The 27,583-nt window shown below is 43.6% G+C and overlaps 1 protein-coding gene across 3 annotated transcripts in view; it reads left to right on the plus strand.

Moving 5' to 3' along the window:
* rev1 (REV1 DNA directed polymerase) overlaps window positions 1-24,336 on the plus strand; it is a 30,817-nt gene extending 6,481 nt beyond the window's left edge. For 2 of the 3 annotated variants that reach the window (XM_060929631.1, XM_060929633.1), the window contains 20 exons: window positions 179-311; window positions 13,304-13,472; window positions 13,716-13,967; window positions 15,764-16,464; window positions 17,540-17,647; window positions 17,782-17,898; window positions 18,272-18,398; window positions 18,503-18,631; window positions 18,719-18,873; window positions 18,986-19,105; window positions 20,417-20,637; window positions 20,818-20,990; window positions 21,111-21,343; window positions 21,458-21,633; window positions 21,732-21,938; window positions 22,064-22,154; window positions 22,229-22,437; window positions 22,639-22,789; window positions 22,924-23,026; window positions 23,138-24,336. In XM_060929631.1, coding sequence (XP_060785614.1) covers window positions 179-311; window positions 13,304-13,472; window positions 13,716-13,967; window positions 15,764-16,464; window positions 17,540-17,647; window positions 17,782-17,898; window positions 18,272-18,398; window positions 18,503-18,631; window positions 18,719-18,873; window positions 18,986-19,105; window positions 20,417-20,637; window positions 20,818-20,990; window positions 21,111-21,343; window positions 21,458-21,633; window positions 21,732-21,938; window positions 22,064-22,154; window positions 22,229-22,437; window positions 22,639-22,789; window positions 22,924-23,026; window positions 23,138-23,249 — 3,687 coding nt within the window. In that variant the 3' untranslated portion in view covers window positions 23,250-24,336. The remainder of the gene's footprint in view (window positions 1-178; window positions 312-13,303; window positions 13,473-13,715; window positions 13,968-15,763; window positions 16,465-17,539; window positions 17,648-17,781; window positions 17,899-18,271; window positions 18,399-18,502; window positions 18,632-18,718; window positions 18,874-18,985; window positions 19,106-20,416; window positions 20,638-20,817; window positions 20,991-21,110; window positions 21,344-21,457; window positions 21,634-21,731; window positions 21,939-22,063; window positions 22,155-22,228; window positions 22,438-22,638; window positions 22,790-22,923; window positions 23,027-23,137) is intronic. The other variant, XM_060929632.1, reaches the window with a different exon arrangement.
* The last annotated feature ends 3,247 nt before the right edge of the window (window positions 24,337-27,583 follow it).

Genomic DNA, 27,583 nt, shown 5'->3' on the forward strand with positions numbered 1-27,583 from the left:
AGACACTGCCCAGTTTGCTCATTGTGTGCATTTCTGTCTGATTCAGCCAGATCATTTCAGGAGCTGGAACTCAAAGGTTTCTCTCTTTAAATGTGAAGGCGTCTTGGTTAATGTGAATTAGCAAGTGCTTTTGTATTGGTTGATAATGTTCATTTTGTGTGTGTGTGTGTGTATTCAGGGGGGCTACATGGCTGTGAAAGTCACTAAGCTGGAGGAGCAGTTTATGAGGGATGCTCCCAGGGAGAAGGAAAAACAGGGGATCTGTTCCAGCATCTTCAGTGGAGTGGCTATCTATGTTAATGGATACACAGGTCAGACAAAACACTGCTTGCTTTCTGGAGTCTAGTTGGCACATTTTGTAAAGATGGGTAAAGAATTATTAAAAAATGTCACATCTGAAACTGAAAAAAGTGAGAGGAATATAAGCTTGAATTGGAGGAATTTTTTTTTTTTTGGGGGGGGGCAAAATTTTGTTTATTACCAGTAATGTCACTCCTGCATTGGGTACATTGTGCAACCCCACTTTGGCAACATACACAGCACAGAGTCTTCTCCTATAATACATGATGAGATTGGAGGATACAGAGGAAGGAATCTGAGAACGACCCTCAATACACAGTCTTTCCAGATCCTCCAGGGTCCTCGGTCCAATCATGGAAGCAGCGGATGATGTTAACTACCTCGGCTGGGATCCCAATTTTTAACAGCAGGCTCCACGTGAGCGGTCTGTTGACGGTGTCGAAGGCTTTCACCAGGTCCAGGAATATTATATGGAGCTCACGGTGTTGTTCCCTGCTCTTCTCCATGAGTTGGCGTAAGGCAAATATCATGTCATTCGTGGATCTGTCGCCTCTAAAGCTACACTGAGCTTCAGGTAGATGTCGTTTGACCAAGGGCCGGATTCTGTTTAGTATGACTCTAGCGTAAAGCTTGCCTACCATAGCCAGTAAGGTGATACCTCGATAGTTATTACATGTGAAGCGACACTCCTTTTTGTAGAGGGTAACAATGTCTCCATCTTTTAAAGTTCTGAGGGACCCTTTCCTCTTCCCAGATGGTAGTTAGGAGTGAGTGCAGCTCTCGGAGTAGGGGTTCTCCACCAGCCTTGAGGACATCACTGGGGATGGAATCAGGTCCTGGGGCTTTGGCTGGGGCCAGCTGCTTGAGGGCCTTTGAGTTCTTCTATCATGGGGACTTCTTCCAGACTGATGATCACTTTCTCTTGTGGAATGTTGTCAAGAGCAGCAGGGTCAGCAGTGCTTTGCTGGTTCAGAAGATTGCTGAAGTGCTCCTGCCATCGGCTGAGAATGTCACTCTTCTCCGTGAGGCGGTTGCCCAAGTTGTCATTGATGGGGCTAAGGCCAGATGTTATTCTCTGCGTGACTAATTTGATTGCCTTGAAAAACCCTTTGGAGTCATGACGCTCAGTACAGGATTCAATAACTTTGGCTTGGTCAAGCCACCATTTGTTTTTCATGTTGCGCAGATCTTTCTGGCACTTGTTCCTAGCTAGTTGGTATCTGTGTTTAGACTGTGGGCTGTTTTCACTGAGGTATGCTTTGAAAGCTTGGCGGTTCTCCTCAAGTAGTGTCTTGGTGGTGTGGTCATTTTCATCGAACCAGTCGCGATGCCTCCTTTTCTGGATGCCTAAAGTTTCCTTGGATGTGTTGTAAATGGTGTTCTTTAGTATATCCCAGTGCTCATCAAGGTCTGAGTGATTGATGTTGGTAAGATCATTGGCAAACTTCTCTTGGAGCTTTTGTCTGGTGTCCAGGTCATTTTAGAGCATTGGTGTTCAGTCTCTTCGGACCTGCATTTCTTCTAGCTTGTCTTGAGATGTGGAATTTGAGTTTGAGACGTGCACAGACCAACCTGTGGTCCGTCCAACAATCAGCACTGCGCCGCACACGAGAGTCAATAACATCGCTCTTGAAGTGTTGGCTGACAATGATGAAGTTGATCATATGCCAACTGTTGGATCGGGGGTGCTTCCAGGTGCCCTTGTGGATGTTGGGATGGGCAAACAAGGGGTTAGTGATGGTAAGTCCAAACCTGGTACACATCTCGAGAAGCATGTGGCCCTGTGAGTTAGCATCTCCAAGACCGTGCGGGCCGATGGTGTTTGGCCATGTCGCTGTGTCAGATCCTACTGTGGCATTGAAATCACCCAGCAGAAATAATCTATCACCTTTGGGGACTTTTGACAGCAGGGTTGACAGTTAATCGTAAAAGAGGATCTTCTCTTCCATGGGCCTCTTGAAGGTGGGGGCATAGACACTTATAATGGTGGCGTTGCAGTGTCTTCCAAGTTTAACTCGCATGGTCATCATCCTCGAGTTGACACCAGACCAGCTGATAATAGAGGGACACAACTTTGTCTTCATAACAATAGCAACTCCTTCCATTTTTGGCTGTTCACAACTACAATCAGAGTGGTAAAATGAGTAGTTGCCATCGGTAAACTCTCCTTCTCCCGGGATGCGGCACTCGCTCAGGCAGGCAATGTCGATGTTTAGTCGCTCTAGCTCAGTTGCAACAAGAGCTGATCTTCGCTCTGGGGCCTGACGGCATGACGTAGAAGCGTCTGATAGTGTGCGCACATTCCAAGATGCAAGTTTGACCTGAGATATGATGTTACGTACGTGCACATCTAGGTGTGTCAGAGACAGGGGTTCCAGGTAGATTTGCCCGAGGCTCATCATAAATGCCGGATGGCTGCCCAAGCATGCAACGTGGAAGTTGTCATTGTCTTTGTGTAGAGTTCGTAGCGGGTTTCAGGTTTCATGAGCTGAGGTTGCTGGCCTTTGCTCACGAGCAAGCAGGCTGCCCACTTCCGTGCTTGCGTCCTTCACTAGTGTTGTCGCAGAGTGGAACTACGAGAGCCGCATAATATAGGTGTGTATGTATGTGATTTTTATATATATATATATATATATATATATATATATATATATATATATATATATATATATATAAAAAATCATCTTCTCACCCCCGGCGGGGGGGTGGTATCCATGTCATCCTCAAGCTCGGGTCCTCTACCAGAGGCCTGGGAGTTTGAGGGTTCTGCGCAGTATCTTCGATGTTCCTAGGACTGCGCTCTTCTGGACTGAGGCTTCAGATGTTGTTCCTGGGATTTGCTGGAGCCACTCTCCCAGTTTGGGGGTTACTGCCCCAAGTGCCCCCACTACCACAGGAACCACGCAACCCTTGACCTTCCACATCCGTTCCAGCTGCTCTTTCAACCCTTGATACTTCTCAAGTTTCTCATGTTCCTTCTTCCTGATGTTGGCGTCAGCTGGGATCGCCACATCTATCACCACCACCCTCTTCTGCTCTTTGTCCACCACCACTATGTCCGGTTGGTTAGCCAGGATCTGTTTGTCAGTCTGGAAGCTGAAGTCCCACAGAACCTTGGCCCTGTTGTTCTCAGCCACCTTCTGTGGTATGGCCCATTGGGACTTGGGTACTTCTATTCCATACTGGTTGCAGATGTTCCTGTATATTATCCCAGCCACTTGGTTGTGCCTCTCCATGTATGCTGATCCAGCTAGCATCTTACACCCTGCTACTATGTGCTGGACTGTTTCAAGGGCTTCTTTGCACAGTCTGCATCTTGGGTCTGATCTGCTCTGGTAGATCCTGGCCTCTATGGCTCTTGTGCTTATGGCCTGTTCTTGTGCTGCCATGATTAGTGCCTCTGTGCTGTCTGTCAGTCCTGCATTATCCAGCCACTGGTAGGATTTCTTGATATCAGCCACTTCCTCTATCTGACGGTGGTACATGCCATGTAGGGGTTTGTCTCTCCAGGTTGTCTGTTCCTCCTCCTCCTCTGCACTCTCATCAGGGTTCTGCTGCCTGAGACATTCACTTAGCAGTTCATCCTTTGGGGCCATCTTTCTGATGTATTCTCGGATTTTCGATGTTTCATCCTGGACCGTGGTCTTGATGCTCACTAGCCCTCGGCCTCCCTCTTTCCGCTTAGTGTATAGTCTCAGGGTGCTGGACTTGGGGTGGAACCCTCCATGCATGGTGAGGAGCTTTCTAGTCTTGATATCTGTGGCTTCTATCTCCTCCTTTGGCCAGTTTATGATACCAGCGGGGTATCTGATGACTGGTAGTGCGTACATGTTGATGGCTCGGACCTTGTTCTTACCATTCAGCTGACTTTTCAGGACCTGCCTTACTCTCTGGAGGTATTTGGCTGTGGTTGACTTCCTTGTGGCCTCTTCATGGTTTCCATTAGCCTGTGTTGATGCCAAGGTACATGTAGCTGTCTTGGATATCACCTATGTTGCCCTCTGGTAGGTCAATCCCCTCAGTCCGGATCATCTTGCCTCTCTTTGAGACCATCCGGCCACACTTGTCCAATCCGAATGACATCCCTATGTCCTCGCTGTAGATCCGGGTGGTGTGGATCAGCGAGTCTATTTCTCGCTCGTTCCTGGCATACAGCTTGATGTCATCCATGTAGAGCAGGTGGCTGATTGTTGCCCCACTACGGAATCGGTACCCGTAGCCGCTCTTCGTGATGATCCGACTGCGGGGGTTCAGGCCTATGCAGAACAGCAGTGGTGATAGCGCATCTCCTTGGTATATGCGCTATATATAGATCAGCTGGATAGTACAGTGGTAATGCTCACTGACTACGACGCAGGAGATCGGGGTTCGAATCCCGGTCGGGGCAAAAACATCATCCAGTAAGGGTCCAATATCAGCCTGATTGGACAAGATTGGACATTCGGATTGGACAAGTGTGGCCGGATGGTCTCAAAGAGAGGCAAGATGATCCGGACTGAGGGGATTGACCTACCAGAGGGCAACATAGGTGATATCCAAGACAGCTACAAGTACCTTGGCATCCCACAGGCTAATGGAAACCATGAAGAGGCCACAAGGAAGTCAACCACAGCTAAATACCTCCAGAGAGTAAGGCAGGTCCTGAAAAGTCAGCTGAATGGTAAGAACAAGGTCCAAGCCATCAACATGTACGCACTACCAGTCATCAGATACCCCAAGTCCAGCACCCTGAGACTATACGCTAAGCGGAAAGAGGGAGGCCGAGGGCTAGTGAGCGTCAAGACCACGGTCCAGGATGAAACATCGAAAATCCGAGAATACATCAGAAAGATGGCCCTAAAGGATGAACTGCTAAGTGAATGTCTCAGGCAGCAGAACCCTGATGAAGTGGCTGATATCAAGAAATCCTACCAGTGGCTGGATAATGCAGGACTGACAGACAGCACAGAGGCACTTATCATGGCAGCACAAGAACAGGCCATAAGCACAAGAGCCATAGAGGCCAGGATCTACCAGAGTAGATCAGACCCAAGATGCAGACTGTGCAAAGAAGCCCCTGAAACAGTCCAGCACATAGTAGCAGGGTGTAAGATGCTAGCTGGATCAGCGTACATGGAGAGGCACAACCAAGTGGCTGGGATAGTATACAGGAACATCTGCAACCAGTATGGAATAGAAGTACCCAAGTCCCAATGGGCCATACCACAGAAGGTGGCTGAGAACAACAGGGCCAAGGTTCTGTGGGACTTCAGCTTCCAGACTGACAAACAGATCCTGGCTAACCAACCGGACATAGTGGTGGTGGACAAAGAGCAGAAGAGGGTGGTGGTGATAGATGTCGCGATCCCAGCTGACGCCAACATCAGGAAGAAGGAACATGAGAAACTTGAGAAGTATCAAGGGTTGAAAGAGCAGCTGGAACGGATGTGGAAGGTCAAGGGTTGCGTGGTCCCCGTGGTAGTGGGGGCACTTGGGGCAGTAACCCCCAAACTGGGAGAGTGGCTCCAGCAAATCCCAGGAACAACATCTGAAGCCTCAGTCCAGAAGAGCGCAGAGTCCTAGGAACATCGAAGATACTGCGCAGAACCCTCAAACTCCCAGGCCTCTGGTAGAGGACCCGAGCTTGAGGATGACATGGATACCACCTCCCCACCGGGGGTGAGAAGGATATATATATATATATATATATATATAAAATAAATACGCGCGCGCACACATATATTATTGTGTGTGTGTGTAGTATTTATGTATATACGGTTAGGTCCATATATATTTGGACACTGACACACTTCTTTTTTTTTTTTTAACCTGTTTACTGAAACATATTCAAGTTATAGTTATATAATGGACATAAAGACCAGACTTTCAGCTTTCATTTGAGGGTATCCACATTAAAATTGGATGAAGGGTTTAGGAGTTTCAGCTCCTTAACATGTGCCACCCTGTTTTTAAAGGGACTCAAAGGCAGTTGACTCAAAGGCTATTTCATGGGCAGGTGTGGGAAATTCCTTCGTTATGTAATTCTCAATTAAGCAGATAAAAGGCCTGGAGTTGATTTGAGGTGTGGTGCTTGCATTTGGAAGATTTTGCTGTGAAGAAAACATGCGGTCAAAGGAGCTCTCCATGCAGGTGAAACAAGCCATCCTTAAGCTGCGAAAACAGAAAAAACCCATCCGAGAAATTGCTACAATATTAGGAGTGGCAAAATCTACAGTTTGGTACATCCTGAGAAAGAAAGAAAGCACTGGTGAACTCATCAATGCAAAAAGACCTGGACACCCACAGAAGACAACAGTGGTGGATGATCGCAGAATAATTTCCATGGTGAAGAGAAACCCCTTCACAACAGCCAATCAAGTGAACAACACTTTCCAGGAGGTAGGCGTATCCAAATCTACCATAAAGAGAAGACTGCATGAAAGTAAATACAGAGGGTTCACTGCACGGTGCAAGCCACTTATAAGCCTCAAGAACAAAAAGGCTAGATTGGACTTTGCTAAAAAACATCTAAAAAAAACCCAGCACAGTTCTGCAAGAACATTCTTTGGACAGATAAAACCAAGATCAACCTCTACCAGAATGATGGAAAGAAAAAAAGTATGGTGAAGGCGTGGTACAGCTCGTGATCCAAAGCATACCACATCATCTGTAAAACATGGCAGAGGCATTGTGATGGCTTGGGCATGCATGGCTGCCAGTGGCACTGGGTCACTAGTGTATATTGATGTGACACAGGACAGAAGCAGCTGGATGAATTCTGAGGTATTCAGAGACATACTGTGTGCTCAAATGCAGCCAAACTGATTGGTCGGTGTTTCATAATACAGATGGACAATGACCCAAAACATAAAGCCAAAGCAACCCAGGAGGTTATAAAAGCAAAGAAGTGGAATATTCCTGAATGGCCAAGTCAGTCACCTGATCTCAACCCAATTGATCATGCATTTCACTTGTTAAAGACTAAACTTCAGACAGAAAGGCCCACAAACAAACAGCAACTGAAAACCGCTGCAGTAAAGGCCTGGCAGAGCATTAAAAAGGAGGAAACGCAGCGTCTGGTGATGTCCATGAGTTTAAGACTTCAGGCAGTCATTGCTAACAAAGGGTTTCCAACCAAGTATTATTACCAAGAACTTCAACTGCATCTGAATTGTTTTGTTCAAAATTCATTGTGGTAATGTACAGAACCAAAATTAGAAAAATGTTGTCTCTGTCCAAATATTTGTGTGTGTGTGTGTGTGTGTGTGTGTGTGTGTGTATCAGTGGCGGCTGGTAGTCTTTCAAACAGGGCAGGCTGGTCGGTTACGATATTTCCAAATTTTAAAAGAAATAACACATCAATTTTGCCCATACTCTTGCCTCTGATCTGGCTGATTGTTGGCAGGGTCACAAACTGTGAAATAACAGGTTCTTTTGGCCCATTAGCCTACTGTCCAATATACATGTTGGGGGGGGGGTATATTTTAACATTTTATATTTTAAAATTGTGGCATGTTGTTTAAAAATTGATCATTATTGAAAGCAGCTCTTTGTCAGGAACCTCAGCAGTAACAGCAGAGTGTTCTGGAATAGGCACAAGCACTGACCTTGGGGAGCCAAACATAGAGCTGGGTGCCACACATTTCATTCAATGACACTTTCCCTATATTTTACTTATTTTGACTGAGATGTTTTATTGACAATTTTGATAACCCTTCACTTTTAATCCAGGTCTGTAGTGTGAAATGTTCTCGGCTGTGTTTTTGTTTAAAAATGTTTTCCAAATTGTAGCTGTGTTTAATTCATATCCAGAGAAATATATATTCCAATATAATATACTCAGCATAAACATTTTAAATAGATTCTATATTTTTGGTCCATCCATGACATATTACTAAAGTAGCCTATTTACTGTTGTTGATGTGGGTCACTTGCTGTTAGCCAATTCACTTTCTCGTACCAGGAGAGCTGAAAGGAACGAGTATTATTCCCTACCTTTTTCACCAAGTCAGTTTGAGGCGTTGGTCTACCCTGCTCTTTAATTTTGATTTTTCCCTTGAAAGGATGACTGGCAAATGGCTTCGCCAAAATTAAATCAACAATGCTTGGCATCCGTGCGCAGCTTTCTTGCTAGCTGACTAGCCCCCTCAAGTTCAAGTTCAGTCACTCAAATGAAATTTCTGGAACTAAGATAGCAAACTTGACAACACTATATTTACACTTTATTTACAATGAAAATATATACAAACTAAAAAAGCTGGTAGAAACCGTATGTAATGAATGAAATCGAAATGTAAGCTGATCTTTTACAATACACCACAGCACTTGCGAATCCGCATGGGACTGAACTGAAATTCACTGCTGCCTGTCTATATTTGAAACGAGCTGTCAATCAAAGAAAATATCCGGCCGCTTTCACCAATCGCCATTCTCCTGGCGGAAACTGCCATGTCCCTCCCACTGAGGCTGGGAGTCCGTAGGTGGGCATTTTCGCAGTATTTGTCCAATAACCGTCTTGCATTTTGAGATTGAAAAGTGCATAGCTCCCAAATGCCATTGAAGTCCACTGAGGCTGGGCTGCATCACGTTGTCACGAGGGGGAAAACTCACGCGCACATTAGGCGAACTGGGGAAAGTTATAACGGAATGATTTTGCACTGTAGTTGGGTTGAGCACATATATTTCTATGATTCTGGATCTGAAATAGCAATGTTATAAGGTCGGCTATAACATAAGCCTAGCGCAAATCATCCTACACGATGATGTTTGTCATTTTTAGAGGAGGCTGAGCCTCCCTCGTTGTCTTAGAGCAATCGCCCGTGATATATATACCACACACACACACACACACACACACGTGTGTGTGTGTGTGTGTATATACAGTGGGGCAAAAAAGTATTTAGTCAGTCACCAACTGTGCAAGTTCTCCCACTTAAGATGAGAGAGGCCTGTAATTTTCATCATAGGTATACCTCAACTATGAGCGACAAAATGAGAAAAAAAAATCCAGAAAATCACATTGTCTGATTTTTAAAGAATTTATTTGCAAATTATGGTGGAAAATAAGTATTTGGTCAATAACAAAAGTTCATCTCGATACTTTGTTATATACCCTTTGTTGGCAATGACAGAGGTCAAACGTTTTCTGTAAGTCTTCACAAGTTTTTCACACACTGTTGCTGGTATTTTGGCCCATTCCTCCATGCAGATCTCCTCTAGAGCAGTGATGTTTTGGGGCTGTCGCTGGGCAACACGGACTTCAACTCCTTCCAAAGATTTTCTATGGGGTTGAGATCTGGAAACTGGCTAGGCCACTCCAGGACCTTGAAATGCTTCTTACGAAGCCACTCCTTTGTTGCCCCGGCGGTGTGTTTGGGATCATTGTCATGCTGAAAGACCCAGCCACGTTTCATCTTCAGTGCCCTTGCTGATGGAAGGAGGTTTTCACTCAAAATCTCACGATACATGGCCCCATTCATTCTTTCCTTCACATGGATCAGTCGTCCTGGTGCCTTTGCAGAAAAACAGCCCCAAAGCATGATGTTTCCACCCCCATGCTTCACAGTAGGTATGGTGTTCTTTGGATGCAACTCAGCATTCTTTCTCCTCCAAACACGACAAGTTGAGTTTTTACCAAAAAGTTCTATTTTGGTTTCATATGACATTCTCCCAATCCTCTTCTGGATCATCCAAATGCTCTCTAGCAAACTTCAGACAGGCCTGGACATGTACTGGCTTAAGCAGGGGGACACGTCTGGCACTGCAGGATTTGAGTCCCTGGCAGCGTAGTGTGTTACTGATGGTAGCCTTTGTTACTTTGGTCCCAGCTCTCTGCAGGTCATTCACTAGGTCCCCCCGTGCGGTTCTGGGATTTTTGCTCACCGTTCTTGTGATCATTTTGACCCCACGGGGTGAGATCTTGCATGGACTTGTATGTCTTCCATTTTCTAATAATTGCTCCCACAGTTGATTTCTTCACACCAAGCTGCTTACCTATTGCAGATTCAGTCTTCCCAGCCTGGTGCAGGTCTACAATTTTGTTTCTGGTGTCCTTTGACAGCTCTTTGGTCTTGGCCATAGTGGAGTTTGGAGTGTGACTGTTTGAGGTTGTGGACAGGTGTCTTTTATACTGATAACGAGTTCAAACAGGTGCCATTAATACAGGTAACGAGTGGAGGACAGAGGAGCCTCTTAAAGAAGTTGTTACAGGTCTGTGAGAGCCAGAAATCTTGCTTGTTTGTAGGTGACCAAATACTTATTTTACCGAGGAATTTACCAATTAATTCATTAAAAATCCTACAATGTGATTTCCTGGATTCTTTCCCCCCATTCTGTCTCTCATAGTTGAAGTGTACCTATGATGAAAATTATAGGCCTCTCTCATCTTTTTAAGTGGGAGAACTTGCACAATTGGTGGCTGACTAAATACTTTTTTGCCCCACTGTATAACTAACACACACACACACACACACACACACACACAAAATATATATATATATATTAGTGTGTGTGTATATATAAAATACACACACACACAAAAAAAAAAAAATATATATATATATATATATACACACACACACACACTGTGTGTGTGTGTGTGTGTGTGTAAAATAAGTATATATTTTATATAATTTATATAATTATATATATATATATATATATATATATATATATATATATATATATATATATATATATACACACACACACACACACACACACTGTGTGTGTGTGTGTGTAAAATAAGTATATATTTTATATAAATTATATATATATATATATATATAAATTATATAAAATATATACTTATTTTACACACACACAGTGTGTGTGTGTGTGTATATATATATATATCTTTTTTTTTTTTTTTTTTTTTTTTTGTGTGTATTTTATATATACACACACACACACACTAATATATTAGTGTGTGTGTGTGTGTGTATAAAATACACACACACAAAAAATATATATATATATACACACACACACACACACACACACTGTGTGTGTGTGTATATATTGTGTGTGTAAAATAAGTATATATTTTATATAATTTATTTATATATATATATATATATATATATACACACACACACACACACACACACACACACACACACACAGTGGTGCTTGAAAGTTTGTGAACCCTCTAGAATTTTCTATATTTCTGCATAAATATGACCTAAAACATCATCAGATTTTCACACAAGTCCTAAAAGTACATAAAGAGAACCCAGTTAAACAAATGAGACAAAAATATTATACTTGGTCATTTATTTATTAAGGAAAATGATCCAATAATCCATATCTGTGAGTGGCAAAAGTATGTGAACCTTTGCTTTCAGTATCTGGTGTGACCCCCTTGTGCAGCAATAAATGCAACTAAATGCTTCCAGTAACTGTTGATCAGTTCTGAACACCGGTATGGAGGAATTTTAGCCCATTCCTCCATACAGAACAGCTTCAACTCTGGGATGTTGGTGGGTTTCCTCACATGAACTGCTCGCTTCAGGTCCTTCCACAACATTTCGATTGGATTAAGGTCAGGACTTTGACTTGGGCATTCCAAAACATTATTCTTCTTTAACCATTCTTTGGTAGAACGACTTGTGTGCTTAGGGTCGTTGTCTTGCTGCATGACCCACTTTCTCTTGAGATTCAGTTCATGGACAGATGTCCTGATATTTTCCTTTAGAATTTGCTGGTATAATTCAGAATTCATTGTTCCATCAGTGATAGCAAGCCGTCCTGGCCCAGATGCAGCAAAACAGGCCCAAACCATGATACTACCACCACCATGTTTCACAGATGGGATAAGGTTCTTATGCTGGAATGCAGTGTTTTCCTTTCTCCAAATATATGCTTCTCATTTAAACCAAAAATTCGATTTTGGACTCATCTGTCCACAAAACATTTTTCCAATAGCCTTCTGGCTTGTCCACGTGGTCTTTAGCAAACTGCAGACGAGCAGCAATGTTCTTTTTGGAGAGCAGTGGCTTTCTCCTTGCAACCCTGCCATGCACACCATTTTTGTTCAGTGTTCTCTTGATGGTGGACTCATGAACATTAACATTAGCCAGTGTGAGAGAGGCCTTCAATTGCTTAGAAGATACCCTGGGGTCCTTTGTGACCTCGCCAACTATTACACACCTTGCTCTTGGAGTGATCTTTGTTGGTCGACCACTCCTGGGGAGGATAACAATGGTCTTGAATTTCCTCCATTTGTACACAATCTGTCTGACTGTGGATTGGTGGAGTCCAAACTCTTTAGAGATGGTTTTGTAACCTTTTCCAGCCTGATGAGCATCAACAACACTTTTTCTGATGTCCTCAGAAATCTCCTTTGTTCGTGCCATGATACACTTCCACAAACATGTGTTGTGAAGATCAGACTTTGATAGATCCCTGTTCTTTAAATGAAACAGGGTGCCCACTCACACCTGATTGTCATCCCATTGATTGAAACCACCTGATTGAGATATATATATATATATATATATATATATATATATATATATATATATATATAAAATAATAGTGTGTGATTGATATATATACACCCCCCCCCCCCCACCCCCCCCACCCCCAATTTTGTGCATTCTGCATTCATGGACAAGTAGATAAGGAACAAAATCTGATTAACAAAAACACAATCTCTCTGCAGCATAATATTTAGGGGAAAAATGTTTGGTTTTGTTTTTTTTTTTTAATCAGTGAACCATATTAAATAACCAATGTTTCCTCTTAAAACATCATCAAGGCTGTCTGGAACTTTACCTGTAGAAACACTAGCAAGTTCTAGAAGAAATCTGGAACAGGTGACAGTCAGTTTCATTAAAAACCTGCAGAACAGTAGGCCAGAGAATTTATGCAGTTGTAATTGCAAAGGCAAAACATGATTTGATTTTAATATTTTCATGAAAGATCTGGGAATTTTTTGGTTAATATGGTAATTATTTTGACACTTGACATATAAGACTTTGCATACTTCCATGTGAAACGTTGGGATTTCTCTTTTGTGCAGAGCCCAGTGCAGATGAATTGCGCAGACTAATGATGCTACATGGAGGACAGTATCATGTGTATTACTCACGTACCAAAACTACTCACATCATTGCCACCAACCTGCCTAATGTTAAAATACAGGAACTGAGGGGGGAGAAAGTAGTGCGGCCAGAGTGGATCACTGACAGGTGTGTGTGTCTGAGTTTGTTTTTTTTTTTAAACTTCTTAACTAGGCAAGTGTGCGCGCATGTGGGGGGGCACAGGCATTTTATTTGTCTGTGTCGATTTAGTAAGTGATGTGCTTTTTGTGTGTGTGTGTTTAAATGCTGTTGTTGTAGTACACTGACAATATTTGTGTTTGAGCCCTGCTGTTTAGTGTGTGTGTGTATACACACTAAAGCCTTTTGTTTGTCATACTGTTTCACTTTTAGCATAAAGGCAGGGCAGCAGCTCTCATATCTGCAATATCAGCTATATGCAAAGCAGAAGGGTCTAAACTTTACCAGTGTGCAACCTCGGCAAGTACAGGAGCAAGCCGGGTCCGGTCAAGGGCCATCCCAGTTCAATCTGAACCTTCCACAACCGCGCAACCATCATAATTTCACAAACCCAGCTCTCACAGTCACACAGTCGGCACCATCCACGCCTACTGAGAAAATGACTCGGCAGATGGTAAACAAACTGTAAGTAGAAGCTTTGTATGTATTATGTACAGAACCAGTCAAAAGTCTGAACACACTCATTACTTTGAGTCAGCATGTCGAAACTGTTGACTGGTACTGTATTGTGCATGTTTTGAGAGGCTGTCATGTCTTGGGCCCAAACCCAGTAAACACCCCCCACCCCCATAACAGTCCAATTGAATATTCCTTTGGATCTACATTAAAGGCCTAGAGAAATGTACCCTTTTCCCCCTTGGATAATAATAGTACAAGTCCCGACAATGAAAACTCATCATTGAAACCCACGTTGTAAATGTCGGGAACATTTCAAAATTTGTCTTGTTTAAATTTCCCGCCAAGGGAATCCTGGTACCAGCGTCGCCATTATTAGCTGGCTTTCACATGATGTCAGGAGTGTGAGTGGTTTTACCTGCGGCTTTTCCACTTATGTCCACACAGTGTCGCTTCTGTCCGACTTTCTGCTAGATTACGTTAATTTTGACGGAAACTTGCGACAACACAATGTAGAAAGGGAGACAAATTGTTAAACTACAATCTACGACTGTTATGGAGAAGAAGGGGGAGGGGGGGAAAAAAAGGGAAAGCACCCGGAAAGCGATGTATTGCTGTTGGGTGCAGCAACACAAATGCCATCGAGGGAGTGGCCCTGTTCCTTTTCCTGAAAGATAAAGGTAATCACTAATTAATCAAGACTTTTTTTTGTTACAATGAAATGCAAAGCATTTTGTTTCCAACATACTGTAATACTGCTAACTTGAGGAATGCATCTTCAACTTCCAGCCCCAGCCCCCCCCCCCCCCCCCCCCCCTTTACTGGGTGGTTGACTGCCGGCGATAGACTATGCACGGCCACGGAAAAGTTTACCTGAAGACTGTCAGCTGTAGCTGTACTAGGATAGCATATAATCTTAGTCTTTTTTTTAAAAGTCTATTCTAATTCTAAGAGCGTTTTAGAAAGCTTACCATTTTATATTTGCAAGTTGGTCTTCATGATCGTCCTCGGGTTCATCACTGTCACTGACCCCGCTCTCATCGGACAATTCTGGCTCGAATCGGTATGGTTTGATACCTCTCTCTTCTTCCCTATCACTGGCCACTTCTTCTGTCAGTACATTGTCATCAACTTGAACTGACAAAAACTACTAAAACTTGAAGTTTCTCCCTCACTAAATTTCTGCTCGCTTTAGTCGCTCGTGTTGTTCATGGCTGAGACACACCCATGACATCACGCGGCTCCCGCCTGCTACTTCCGGTTGCTTGGTGGGCAGTTCTAAAAGGGCTAAATTTACTCTGCTTTTGTCTGCGAATATATCCGCTACCGTGCGGTTTAGAGAATAGTTGCCTCTGTCCAGGGACTCAATAAACCTCGCCAAATTTAACTGCTATTCTGTTTTAGCGCCAAAAAAATGCATTTCTCTCAGCCTTTAAACTTAATATATTCCAACAGATTTAATTTTTTTTGCATGATTATTTGCAAAGATATGCTCCATTTATGGGCTTCTTTTCCTGCACCGGTAGCCATATTCCAAATTACACTGCCTCAATTTGCAAAGCATTCTGGGAATTTCCTTCTACCATTTTTACGTTTTAAGTCTCCATCTGAAAATGCTCCATTTAGAGGGCTAAATGACCACTACCCCTCAATAGCCAAAAGAAACAGGACACTCGACCCTATGTGGGAGCGTACAAAACAGAGGGGTAGGGCCAAGTGGTAGAGCTAAGGGAGGAGGGGATTGGGATTGGGCCTTGGTTGTGCAATATTTCATCCTTGCCTGACCTCTTTTTGTTTTGCTACAGGAATGGCTCCCATATTAATTTCTCTAAGGAGGAAGGTCCCAAACTTAATGGGGTCCATGAGGGTCACACTTGTAACAGTTCTGCGGTTACTTTTCTAAAAGGATCAAAAGACCGTCTGCAAAAAAATGGTTATGTATATCCTATGAATGGTGCCTTAAAACATCAAGACAATGTATCTTGTTCAAAATCTACATGCCAAGGAACAGAGTTCAGGTGCCCTCAACCAAAAACTGAAGAAATGGGGATGTCTAGCAGCACTATTTCTGGTGGTCTTGCATCAGATGTAGCACCCATAGGCAGCACCTCACTACCACCCAGCCCATCAAGGGCCACTCATCATGAGCAAATCTCTGATTCTTCCATGCTTTCAGAGCCACCCTCAGCAGCAATTGCAGCTATTCAGGAAAAGCAAGTAGATTCAGAAAGGTCACTTGGCCTGGATCGGATGAGCAGAGTCAGACTGAACGGGAGCCACCATGTTGCATCTACTGTCGCGCTAACAGGCAAACAGTCAGCACAAGGCCCAGAGCCTGGGATTATCTCGGAGTTCTTTTCTCGCTCACGGCTCCATCATATATCTACATGGCGGAACGAGTTCTCAGAGTATGTAAACACCCTGCAGAGCAGGCAACGGTCTGCTGGGGGTGCCGTGTTCTCTGGAAAAGAGAGGCTGAAGAAGCTTAGAACGGACCACTGTGCAGGTAATGTTCCTTAGGCAGCTGGGCCATAGAAGGTTCACGCTGCATGCTGCACGCTACACGCTACACACGTGTAAAGAAAAGTGGACAAACGTAGCATGACTTGCTCTGGGCCATAGAACGGCGTTCACGTTGCACGCTGCACACTTCACGCGTGAAGCGAGAAATGAACATGCACACTTTTTTCTAGGCGTGAAGATGGAAATTCCAGTCAATGCATGCACGACCCCAAGGTCACCGCCGCGCCAGCCAATCAGAACGGGTCTAGGGAGATAAAATGGACGACTACCGAGAAAAGTTGAAGTTTAATGGCCCAGGGTCCGGTTCTTCACGTGAACGTGCAGCATGCAGCGTGAACCTTCTATGGCCCAGCTGCCTTATACATTTTATTTTTTCATGAGCTTGTGGATGTTTGTGGTGCTCGTCTTGTTTCTCTTATCCTTCTCACTTTAACAACTACTCAGACTACGTTTGTTATGGTGTTCCAGTTTCACAGTCTGTGATTAAACTGTTCCCGAATACCGATTAACATGCATTTCTGTCTACCTGTTCTTAATCCAGTGGTTCTCCTCAGTTTTGTGTCTGGCTACAGCTCAAAATCTAGGTTGGATTTCACAGCTCCTTCTCTCTGGACTACCCCGAGTCATGCAACACGATCTCAATGTCTCACATGCTGCACAGACAATACTTTTACATTGCTACCTCTGCTGGCACATCTAGCATATTCGGAACGTTATTATACGTAACTATCATGCGCAGAAGAACATGGCATTGCTGGCCTACCCCAGATTCTGAACAAAATTGGTCACCTCTTGATCAGAAGCTACTAAAACACATCAAGGCAGGTTCGGTGGTTTTGTGAAATATTGGCTTCGGAATCAAAATTTTGTTGTGTAGAAGCTAGAGATTTACACCCCAAATTCTCATGCCTTGATGGTCTTGCATGTGTGATTGTGATTCTTTGCTGTACTCTTATAGACTCTTGTTTGCTGTTTGTGATGGGACTGTAAGGAGCAGGCACTTATCTGGCTGTGTATATTTGGCCTGTCTGAGTAAATTTATTTTATTTTCTTCCTAGGTACCTCATTTATGCCTGCTCCTCAGGTATGTCAGTCTTGTATTCTGCATGTGGACATGGACTGCTTCTTTGCATCAGTGGGGATTAGACATCGACCTGAACTTAGAGGTGACTATCATGCAGAGCAGCAGATACGGAAGAGTACATTATCCTGCGCATGTAGTAAATTGTGGTGGAACTGCTGATCAAACCATTCCTTTTTGCATTCAGTGCATGTTTCATATGTACTCTTCTCAATCCAGGGAAGCCAGTGGCTGTGACAAGTAATCGTGGGCGGGGGCTTGTTGCTCAGCGTCCTGGTGCGAACCCTCAAATAGAGTTCCAGTACTATCGGAGGAAGCAAACTCAGCACAGAACAGGTGATTTGTGCAAGTTCAACATGGACCATCCAAAGGGGGAAATTTGGGCATCTACTTTGTGTCTGTCTGTGAATGTTTGTTTTCCCTTCAGAGCTAGGTACAGTAGATTACAGCTTTAACATCTTAATATAAGGAGCACTTTGGTTAGCTGATTCAGCTTGCATGGATCCTTTTGTTGCTTTTGGAAGTATGTCTGATTTAGATAAAAACCAGCTAATTGTTATTATGGGCTCAGAAATAAAGGGGAGAGGCTGGTACTTGGTACTAAAGAGGAGATGGGACTTAATGTTGAAATGAAGACTTGATATGGGTGGTCCCCCTCCCCCCTTTTGTAGCATGTGTTCATGATTTGTTTTGCTGTCTGATCTCTTAGGAAGGACAGGTGATGACATCGAGCTGACCCCTTCTCCAGAGACGGAGGAGACTGGCAGTAATGGAGTGGAGCATGACCATGCTGTTCTCTCTATGGCAGAGATTGCTTCCTGTAGCTATGAGGCCAGGTGCTCTAAAATATTCATTTGTCAGTCACCAGGCTCCATAAGGAATACAACTGCAAAACTCTTTCTTACTGCATGTACATAAAGATGGATATGTGTCTTTACAGGCAGGCTGGTGTGAGGAATGGCATGTTTTTCGGTCAGGCGAAGCAGCTGTGTCCTGAGCTGCAGTCGGTTCCCTATGATTTCCATGCATACAAAGAGGTGGCACTGGCAATGTATAAAACTCTGGCCAGGTATACAGCACTAATCTCTCACATGCTGACAGTATCAACCTGCAGTTCTACAGTTCTCTGTAATAAATGCTCACTCTGTTTTTGTAGTTATACATATAACATTGAGGCTCTAAGTTGTGACGAGGCCTTACTGGATGCCACATCCCTCCTGGCAGAGCTGGGGATCACCCCTGATGAGCTGGCCACTGCCATCCGTGCTGATGTGAGGGAGAGGACTGGCTGTTGTGCCTCCATTGGCATGGGTAAGCAAGTTGTGTTTAACTAATGAGAATTAAGACATTAGTCAGTGTTTGCTTTATTTTTAATGCCTTATTAATCATCATAATTCAAATGATGCTTCATGTCTGTCATCAGGCTCCAACATCCTCTTGGCTAGGATGGCAACCCGGAAAGCAAAACCAAATGGCCAGTATTTTCTCAGACCAGAGGAAGTGGACGACTTTATCAGAGACCAGCCTGTCACTAGCCTGCCTGGTAACTGTACTGTGGCATATGAAGTCTCTTTAAACACGTATTAGGTGCATTTGAAATCAGAGGTTGCTGTCTTATCACACTGCTATAATGGACAGATGTCCATTAGAAATGATTTTCAACTGAAAGCATCTTCTAAGAACGTTCGTTCGTTTTGAACGACCGTTTATGATCGCATTTATGGTAATGTGTGACATCAGCACGCCAGAATTAAACTTCATTTCAAGCAAGCTAGCAAACATTAGCTAGTTGGCTAGCATGTACCTCACAAGTCATATCAAACAAATTTTTTTGGTTAAAGTCACAGGATTATAAAATGGTACAAGGTTTATTTCTTGGCAACTTTTCAAAAAAAAATCCAAGTGGGGGGAAGCCCCCAAAATTACATTTGTATATGAAATTTGCTTTTCTGTGAAGCCTTTTCTCCTGTTGCTTGAGGGAGCTGCGGCACAGATTTATGGGTAATAGACATTATGGATATATCAATGATGCCGTCAGTTGGGGACAGTTTGAAGGCATCTTGTACTAGCCTGGGCCCGCCCATCCTAAGCGTGACGCAACACGAGGGCCTGTTCCGAGCTTAGTCTGGCCAGGCAGGCTACCTACAGCATTTCCAAGCTCCCGAAAAATCGGGAACCAATCAACTTTGAGCATCTCCAACGGCCCTGGGTAGAGGCGTGTTCAAGGCAGTGACGTAGTAGAACTGCGACCGGAAGCCATAGATTGTTTACAGAATCTATGCCGGAAGCGCTTCATTCACATCACGAACATGGAGCAGCGGCAAGCCTTTAACACAGCGGTAGATGCTGTATTGAAAGCATTCAACGGGAAGTTCTCATTGAAAACGGAGCAAAGAGCAGCCCTGGAGGTATTTATTGAAAGGAAGGACGCTTTCGCCTTGCTCCCGACCGGCTTCGGTAAGAGTTTAATCTACCAGTTAGCCCCGTCGCGTCACATACGTCAGAGGAAAGAGTGATGTGATTGGTTTAAGCTTCGTCACAGCCTTTTCTGGCTTCGACCAGTAGCAAACTGAGGCATTTCGGGGAGGCGGGTCAACCACGGGCTCTGGGAAACGGTTTGGCTTAATAGCTTGGCCAGACCAAATGCTCGGAGAGCTTTGAAGTCGCGTTAGCCAGGCTAATCTTGTACAGGAAATGAGTTTGATCAGTTTCAAACGGTCCTTGATGCCTCACTGTCATGTTAGACACTCTTCTGATACATTTTCCCCATTTCGAATGCAGCCATTATCTCTATTATATAGTATCGTCATGGAAGTGTGTGTGTGTGTGTGTGTGTGTGTGTGTGTGTGTGTAGGAGTGGGACGCTCTATGAGCAGTAAGCTAGCCTCTCTTGGTGTGATATCTTGTGGGGATCTGCAGCAGCTGTCCATAGTGCGTTTGCAAAAGGAGTTTGGCCCACGGACAGGACAGACTCTCTTCCGCTTCTGCAGAGGGCTGGATGACCGGCCTGTATGCAGCGAGAAGGAAAGGAAGTCTGTGTCTGCTGAGATGAACTACAACATCCGCTTTACAAACGTGAGCTCAGACATGCAGTCAATCCACATTTAAAATTCTCTCATAATTTTCACTGACTGTACATCATATAGCCTAGATGTTTAATTCTATCCCTAGACTTTCTTTTGGATATCTCAATGCTCATTGTGTAGACAACTCAGAACATGTAGTAATTCTCTGCTTTATATTGATTCGTTGTAGGTCGAGGAGGCAGAAACTTTTCTGACTAATCTGTCTATGGAGGTACAGAAGAGATTGCAGGGAGCAGGACTTAGAGGTCGCCGTGTTACCCTGAAAATTATGATGCGTAAAGCAGGTGCTCCTGTGGAGCCTGCCAAGTATGGAGGCCATGGCATCTGTGACAACCTGGCAAGGTGGCCTAAAATAAACTTTCTAATTTTATGAATATATGTTATACATTGTGGGTTTTTTTCTCTCTGTTGTTCATTTGTTTTAGGGTGTTGTCTGTGAGTATTATTGCTTTGCCTCTGCAGGTCTGTGTTGCTACCTCATCCTACAGACTGCGGGCAGCTCATAGCAGCTGAGGTCATTAAGCTCTTCCGTGCCATGAAGCTTGCTGTTATTGACATGAGAGGAGTGGGACTACAGGTGCACCTGCTAGAGAGCTCGCACTCGGATGCTGCCATATGTCGCTCTCGCAGTATCCGAGACTTGTTCACAAGTAGACGGCCCACGGTCAACCATAGCAGAGATATTCAAAAAGCAGGTCTGGGTGCTATGTGCATGCCTTGGATGTATGTCTTTAATTTATTTAAAGTCTTTAAAGCCTGACCTTAGATGATCAGCGGCCTCTTCTTCTTTTTTTTTTCCTTCTTTTCAGATGGTTTGTCTAGAATGTCTTCCAATCAAAAGGAGATTTCTTCTCCTGCCACAACCTCATGTACTTTTTCAGATTCGATGCCTGGGACAAGTAAAGCAGGACCTTCTACCACACACTCACCCAGCCATTCTCGAGCAGACCTCAACCTCAGCATAGAAGTGCCATCTCCCTCTCAGGTTAGAACATCATATTCTCGTTGTGGCTCCTTACGTCGTTGGCCGCAATTCGCCCACTTCCACAGGAACTCTCATTTAGTCTCTCTTGCTTTCTTCAGGTGGATCGCTCTGTGTTGGATGCTTTACCAGCAGAGTTGCGAGAACAAGTAGAGCAAGCATGGAACCACAAGCAGGTACCAGATACCTCATTTCACCCAGCTACACAAACCTTGACTGTAGCACCCTCTGTGCTGCTCCACCTCCCTGACCAGCCTGGGCAAACAGGCAGCACAGGCATCATACTGGAACTTCCTGACTTCTCCCAGGTACCTTTTTAGCTTAGACTTGTTAGGATTTCATGTTTAAATCAGAAGCACATGGTGGAATAATATTGCATGACTGACTGGTTTTGTATGCAGTAGTTTTTATTTTTGACCTTTTGCATCAACAGGTTGATCCAGATGTTTTTGCAGCATTACCCAGGGAATTACAGGAGGAGCTACGCTCTGCTTACAGACGCAAAGAAAATACTCAGGCTCAAGGTATTGTGAGTTAGCAAAGAGAATGTATGATACAAGTTTAGGTGACCTCCGACTCATTACTCAAATTTTATTAGTAGTGGAACAGAGGAACCCGCTTCTTCACCTGAAACGGACTGCAGTCGGCAGGACAAAGCGGCGCTACAAGAGGAAAAATGCCAGTCCTGCCAAGAAAGGTGCTAGTCCATTAAAGAGACTCATCCCAGGAAACAGTCCTGCAAAATCCAGCCCCTCCAAAACCATCCCAGTCTTACTAAAAGGCGGAGAAGCCCTCTCTGGCTTCAAGGTAGATCTACGCTTGATGCATCAATTTTACACTTTCTCACTGTAATGTTGTAATCCAACCAAAGTAATTTGTAGTAAACACATTTTTGACTGGACTTAAACACCCACCTACGCCCAGTGTGATTATGCATTCATGCAAGTATACAATGTATGAGTTCCAGCTGTTTTCATCTCATTAATCTGAATGTCTGTCTGAAATTAGATTGAAAAAGGACCAGCTTCATCTCCTCTGAGCCATCAAGCCCCTGAAGTACTGTCCAAATGCACTCCTCGCCCTGTCCCCACCCTAGCTGGAGCTTTTGAACTCTGTGACATCAGAGCCCTGCTGCAGGAGTGGGTTACTACCATTTCAGGTAAAGTAATGGATTATGTCTCTCAATTTCCTGGCTGTAGCATACATGGTTCAAGTTTCCTGCTGATAATCAGACCAATGTTTAATCATCTGTATTGGGATATTGCTGATAACATGGATGGTTTAACTCTGTAGAGCCTATGGAAGAGGACATTCTGCAGGTGGTGAAGTATTGCACAGAGCTAGTAGAGGATAAAGACCTGGAGAAACTTGACCTGGTCATCAAATACATGAAGAGGTAAAACTCATTTTCTTTGGCTTCTGATAAACCACTGTTTTTGAGAAATGGAATTTCGCTTAACCTTTTCGCTAAATATATGGACCCCCCCCTTGCTTGCTGTTTTGTCAGGTTGATGCAGCAGTCAGTGGAGTCTGTGTGGAGCATGGCTTTTGACTTCATACTGGATAACGTGCAGGTGGTTGTGCAACAGACTTATGGTAGCACCCTGAAAATCACATAGAAGCATTTATGAGCTGTGTTCCCGCTTCTTGACACTGTGACAGCTTGAACCTGCCCTCTCGCCAGGAGATTATAGTGGCAAGATTCAACACTGGTGGCTGCTTCCTTGTATCTCCCTGTTTGTATGACTGCACTCTTCAAGCCTTTCTCCAAGGACACGAAGAAAGTGTGTAGTTGGGCTTAAACAACTACATTTTCAACAGAAATTTGTATTGTTACAGCAACAGATTATTTTTGTAGCAACAAGACACGCAGTTGTATGACAAGGATATTGTATCAGCAGCAGTTTGAAACGTATGTCTGAGTACCACAAGGCACCACATTTTAGCCTGGTCATAATGATCTTCAAAAACTATCTTGATGTCAATATGCCACTTCAGAGGAACTGTCTGAATGTTTTGCCCTGGCTGCTATAATCTATTTCTCAATGAGTGCTATACTAAAAGCAGAATATATGGCAAACATGGTAGCAATGTAAGGGGTGACAAGATTTTTCCTCTAAAATAGGTCAAGCCTAAGGTTTGATAAAGCTAGCATTTTGTAACTCTCAAGTGCCAGAATTTGTAAGTATATTATGTACATAACTACATGTATGTAGATGACAATTTCTTAAATATTCTTTTATTTGTGTGTGTGTGTGTGTATATAATGTTTACAACATTTTGTCTTGTGTAAGAGAGAAATGAAGAGTAATATAATTGTCACAAATCATTTGCCAAAGTCCTTTTCAGATTTTCAGACCATTTCATCATCTATCTGTATGATAAGCCCATAGACCATACAGTTTTGGGTAGCTTATACAAACTTTTATCATCTCCAGAAAACTTTGTAACCAAGCAAATTTGGATGTTTTAAAAAGAATTATGACCCAGTAATATGATGAGAGTTAATAATGTGCTCATAGTGCACCTGTTGTATTTTATTCTGCCACGAGTATACATAAGGGAAGGCCTGGAAATCTATTTGGTCAGCAAAATCTGTCTCAAATGACTGACCTGTGCCTGAAGACCTGAAGCTGTGACACCATTTGTATGGGTTTTGTTTTTTTTTTAAATTTGTTAATAAACTTGAATATCTGCTCTTATTAATTCATGCAAGTTGTTTGACAGTTGATGATTGATTCTTAAATAACTTTTGGACTGTAAGTGAAAGGGTGTGTGTGTCGTATTTAGCTGATTTTATTTTATGAACATGCAACTCTCATATTAAGCTCATTATTTAAATGTGTAGCATAATATTTGATTTATTAGAATGATAGTTTTTTTTCTGTTCCTGAGCTTTTTGACGACTGAACACGTTAGGTCCACCTTGACATGATTTACAGGACTACTTGTTTTTGAGTTGCTGGGGTTTGGATTAAATTAACTCCATTCAAGTCACCAGTCAAACCGGATAACAACTATAAGGCCTCAACAGTAAATATAATTCAAAATTTCTACAGGAATTTGAGATGGGCCTGCTTCTTAGTCACAGCTTTTGTCCATTTCTGCCTAGCAACCAGAATCAGTTAGACTTGCTGAGAAATTTGTTGCTATGGTGACTGGGGTTCACAGTGGGAGCAGGGAAATACAAACACAAAGCTCTCTAATCCCCGGGTAGATAAGTTTACAAGGCAAAACTTACCACTGAATATGGTGGTGTCACGCGGAAAGTACGTCATATTAAAAAAAATTTCATTATGAGAAGCGTTGCAAGGCTTCTGTGAGGACAGTGATGTCTTTTTGTGTACCTACAGTTTACATTGTGGGAGCTGTCACGGTTCTGAAACTGCCGTCATCTCTGTTTTTGACAAAAACTTCAGAGCTGAGTTTAGCACGACAATTAATGGGTGTTTTATTCACCATTCTCTGCCCTTCCGGGTGATTTGAAGAAAAACTGTGAGTCAGCTGACAATGAGAGCAACGCCAGGGGTAGACAACAAATTTGTCTACAGTTTGATATGGAAATTGTCCATGTAGGCGGCACGGTGGTGTAGTGGTTAGCGCTGTCGCCTCACAGCAAGAAGGTCCGGGTTCGAGCCCCGTGGCCGGCGAGGGCCTTTCTGTGCGGAGTTTGCATGTTCTCCCCGTGTCCGCGTGGGTTTCCTCCGGGTGCTCCGGTTTCCCCCACAGTCCAAAGACATGCAGGTTAGGTTAACTGGTGACTCTAAATTGACTGTAGGTGTGAATGTGAGTGTGAATGGTTGTCTGTGTCTATGTGTCAGCCCTGTGATGACCTGGCGACTTGTCCAGGGTGTACCCCGCCTTTCGCCCGTAGTCAGCTGGGATAGGCTCCAGCTTGCCTGCGACCCTGTGGAACAGGATAAAGCGGCTAGAGATAATGAGATGAGATTGTCCATGTAGGTTGGAAACTGTGGGAATTGCGAGAGGTTGTATGACACGTTTTTTCCACAATTTTCAGGAACTGCAGTTAGTGAGAGTGATTGTCACTCACTCTAACTCTGAACATTCCACTCCATAGTCACATTGTTGGGCGGCACGGTGGTGTAGTGGTTAGCGCTGTCGCCTCACAGCAAGAAAGTCCGGGTTCGAGCCCCGTGGCCGGCGAGGGCCTTTCTGTGTGGAGTTTGCATGTTCTCCCCGTGTCCGCGTGGGTTTCCTCCGGGTGCTCTGGTTTCCCCCACAGTCCAAAGACATGCAGGTTAGGTTAACTGGTGACTCTAAATTGACCGTAGGTGTGAATGTGAGTGTGAATGGTGTGTCTATGTGTCAGCCCTGTGATGACCTGGTGACTTGTCCAGGGTGTACCCCGCCTTTCGCCCGTAGTCAGCTGGGATAGGCTCCAGCTTGCCTACGACCCTGTAGAAGGATAAAGCGGCTACAGATAATGAGATGAGATGAGTCACATTGTTTAAATGGTCCAAAAAAAAAGTCATAGCTATGAAAACATTGAGTTAACCCAAAAAAGTCTCAAGTCTTGTGACCCGTTTAAAAGTTTCTTCCATGCCTCTATGTTGAGGTATGGCTCCAAACGGGTGGGTTTGATAAATTTTGATGATGACTCCCCCTTCATTCCTATGGGGAAAATTTTCTTTGTAGTTTTTTTTTTTTTGCCATTTTCGTTGCCATGGTTACTTGAAACACTGGGAAAAGAAATAGCACACCATTCCTGATCGAACTGCACGTTTTGATGTACAACCCCGATTCCAAAAAAGTTGGGACAAAGTACAAATTGTAAATAAAAACGGAATGCAATGATGCGGAAGTTACAAAATTCCATATTTTATTCAGAATAGAACATAGATGACATATCAAATGTTTAAACTGAGAAAATGTATCATTTAAAGAGAAAAATTAGGTGATTTTAAATTTCATGACAACAACACATCTCAAAAAAGTTGGGACAAGGTCATGTTTACCACTGTGAGACATCCCCTTTTCTCTTTACAACAGTCTGTAAACGTCTGGGGACTGAGGAGACAAGTTGCTCAAGTTTAGGGATAGGAATGTTAACCCATTCTTGTCTAATGTAGGATTCTAGTTGCTCAACTGTCTTAGGTCTTTTCTGTTGTATCTTCCGTTTTATGACGCGCCAAATGTTTTCTATGGGTGAAAGATCTGGACTGCAGGCTGGCCAGTTCAGTACCCGGACCCTTCTTCTACGCAGCCATGATGCTGTAATTGATGCAGTATGTGGTTTGGCCTTGTCATGTTGGAAAATGCAAGGTCTTCCCTGAAAGAGACGTCGTCTGGATGGGAGCATATGTTGCTCTCGAACCTGGATATACCTTTCAGCATTGATGGTGTCTTTCCAGATGTGTAAGCTGCCCATGCCACACACACTAATGCAACCCCATACCATCAGAGATGCAGGCTTCTGAACTGAGCGCTGATAATAACTTGGGTCATCCTTCTCCTCTTTAGTCTGAATGACACGGCATCCCTGATTTCCATAAAGAACTTCAAATTTTGATTCGTCTGACCACAGAACAGTTTTCCACTTTGCCACAGTCCATTTTAAATGAGCCTTGGCCCAGAGAAGACGTCTGCGCTTCTGGATCATGTTTAGATATGGCTTCTTCTTTGAACTATAGAGTTTTAGCTGGCAACGGCGGATGGCATGGTGAATTGTGTTCACAGATAATGTTCTCTGGAAATATTCCTGAGCCCATTTTGTGATTTCCAATACAGAAGCATGCCTGTATGTGATGCAGTGCCGTCTAAGGGCCCGAAGACCACGGGCACCCGGTATGGTTTTCCGGCCTTGACCCTTACGCACAGAGATTCTTTCAGATTCTCTGAATCTTTTGATGATATTATGCACTGTAGATGATGATATGTTCAAACTCTTTGCAATTTTACACTGTCAAACTCCTTTTTGATATTGCTCCACTAT

This window comes from Neoarius graeffei, chromosome 9 (genome assembly GCF_027579695.1).
Source record: "Neoarius graeffei isolate fNeoGra1 chromosome 9, fNeoGra1.pri, whole genome shotgun sequence".
NCBI classification, from domain to species: domain Eukaryota; kingdom Metazoa; phylum Chordata; class Actinopteri; order Siluriformes; family Ariidae; genus Neoarius; species Neoarius graeffei.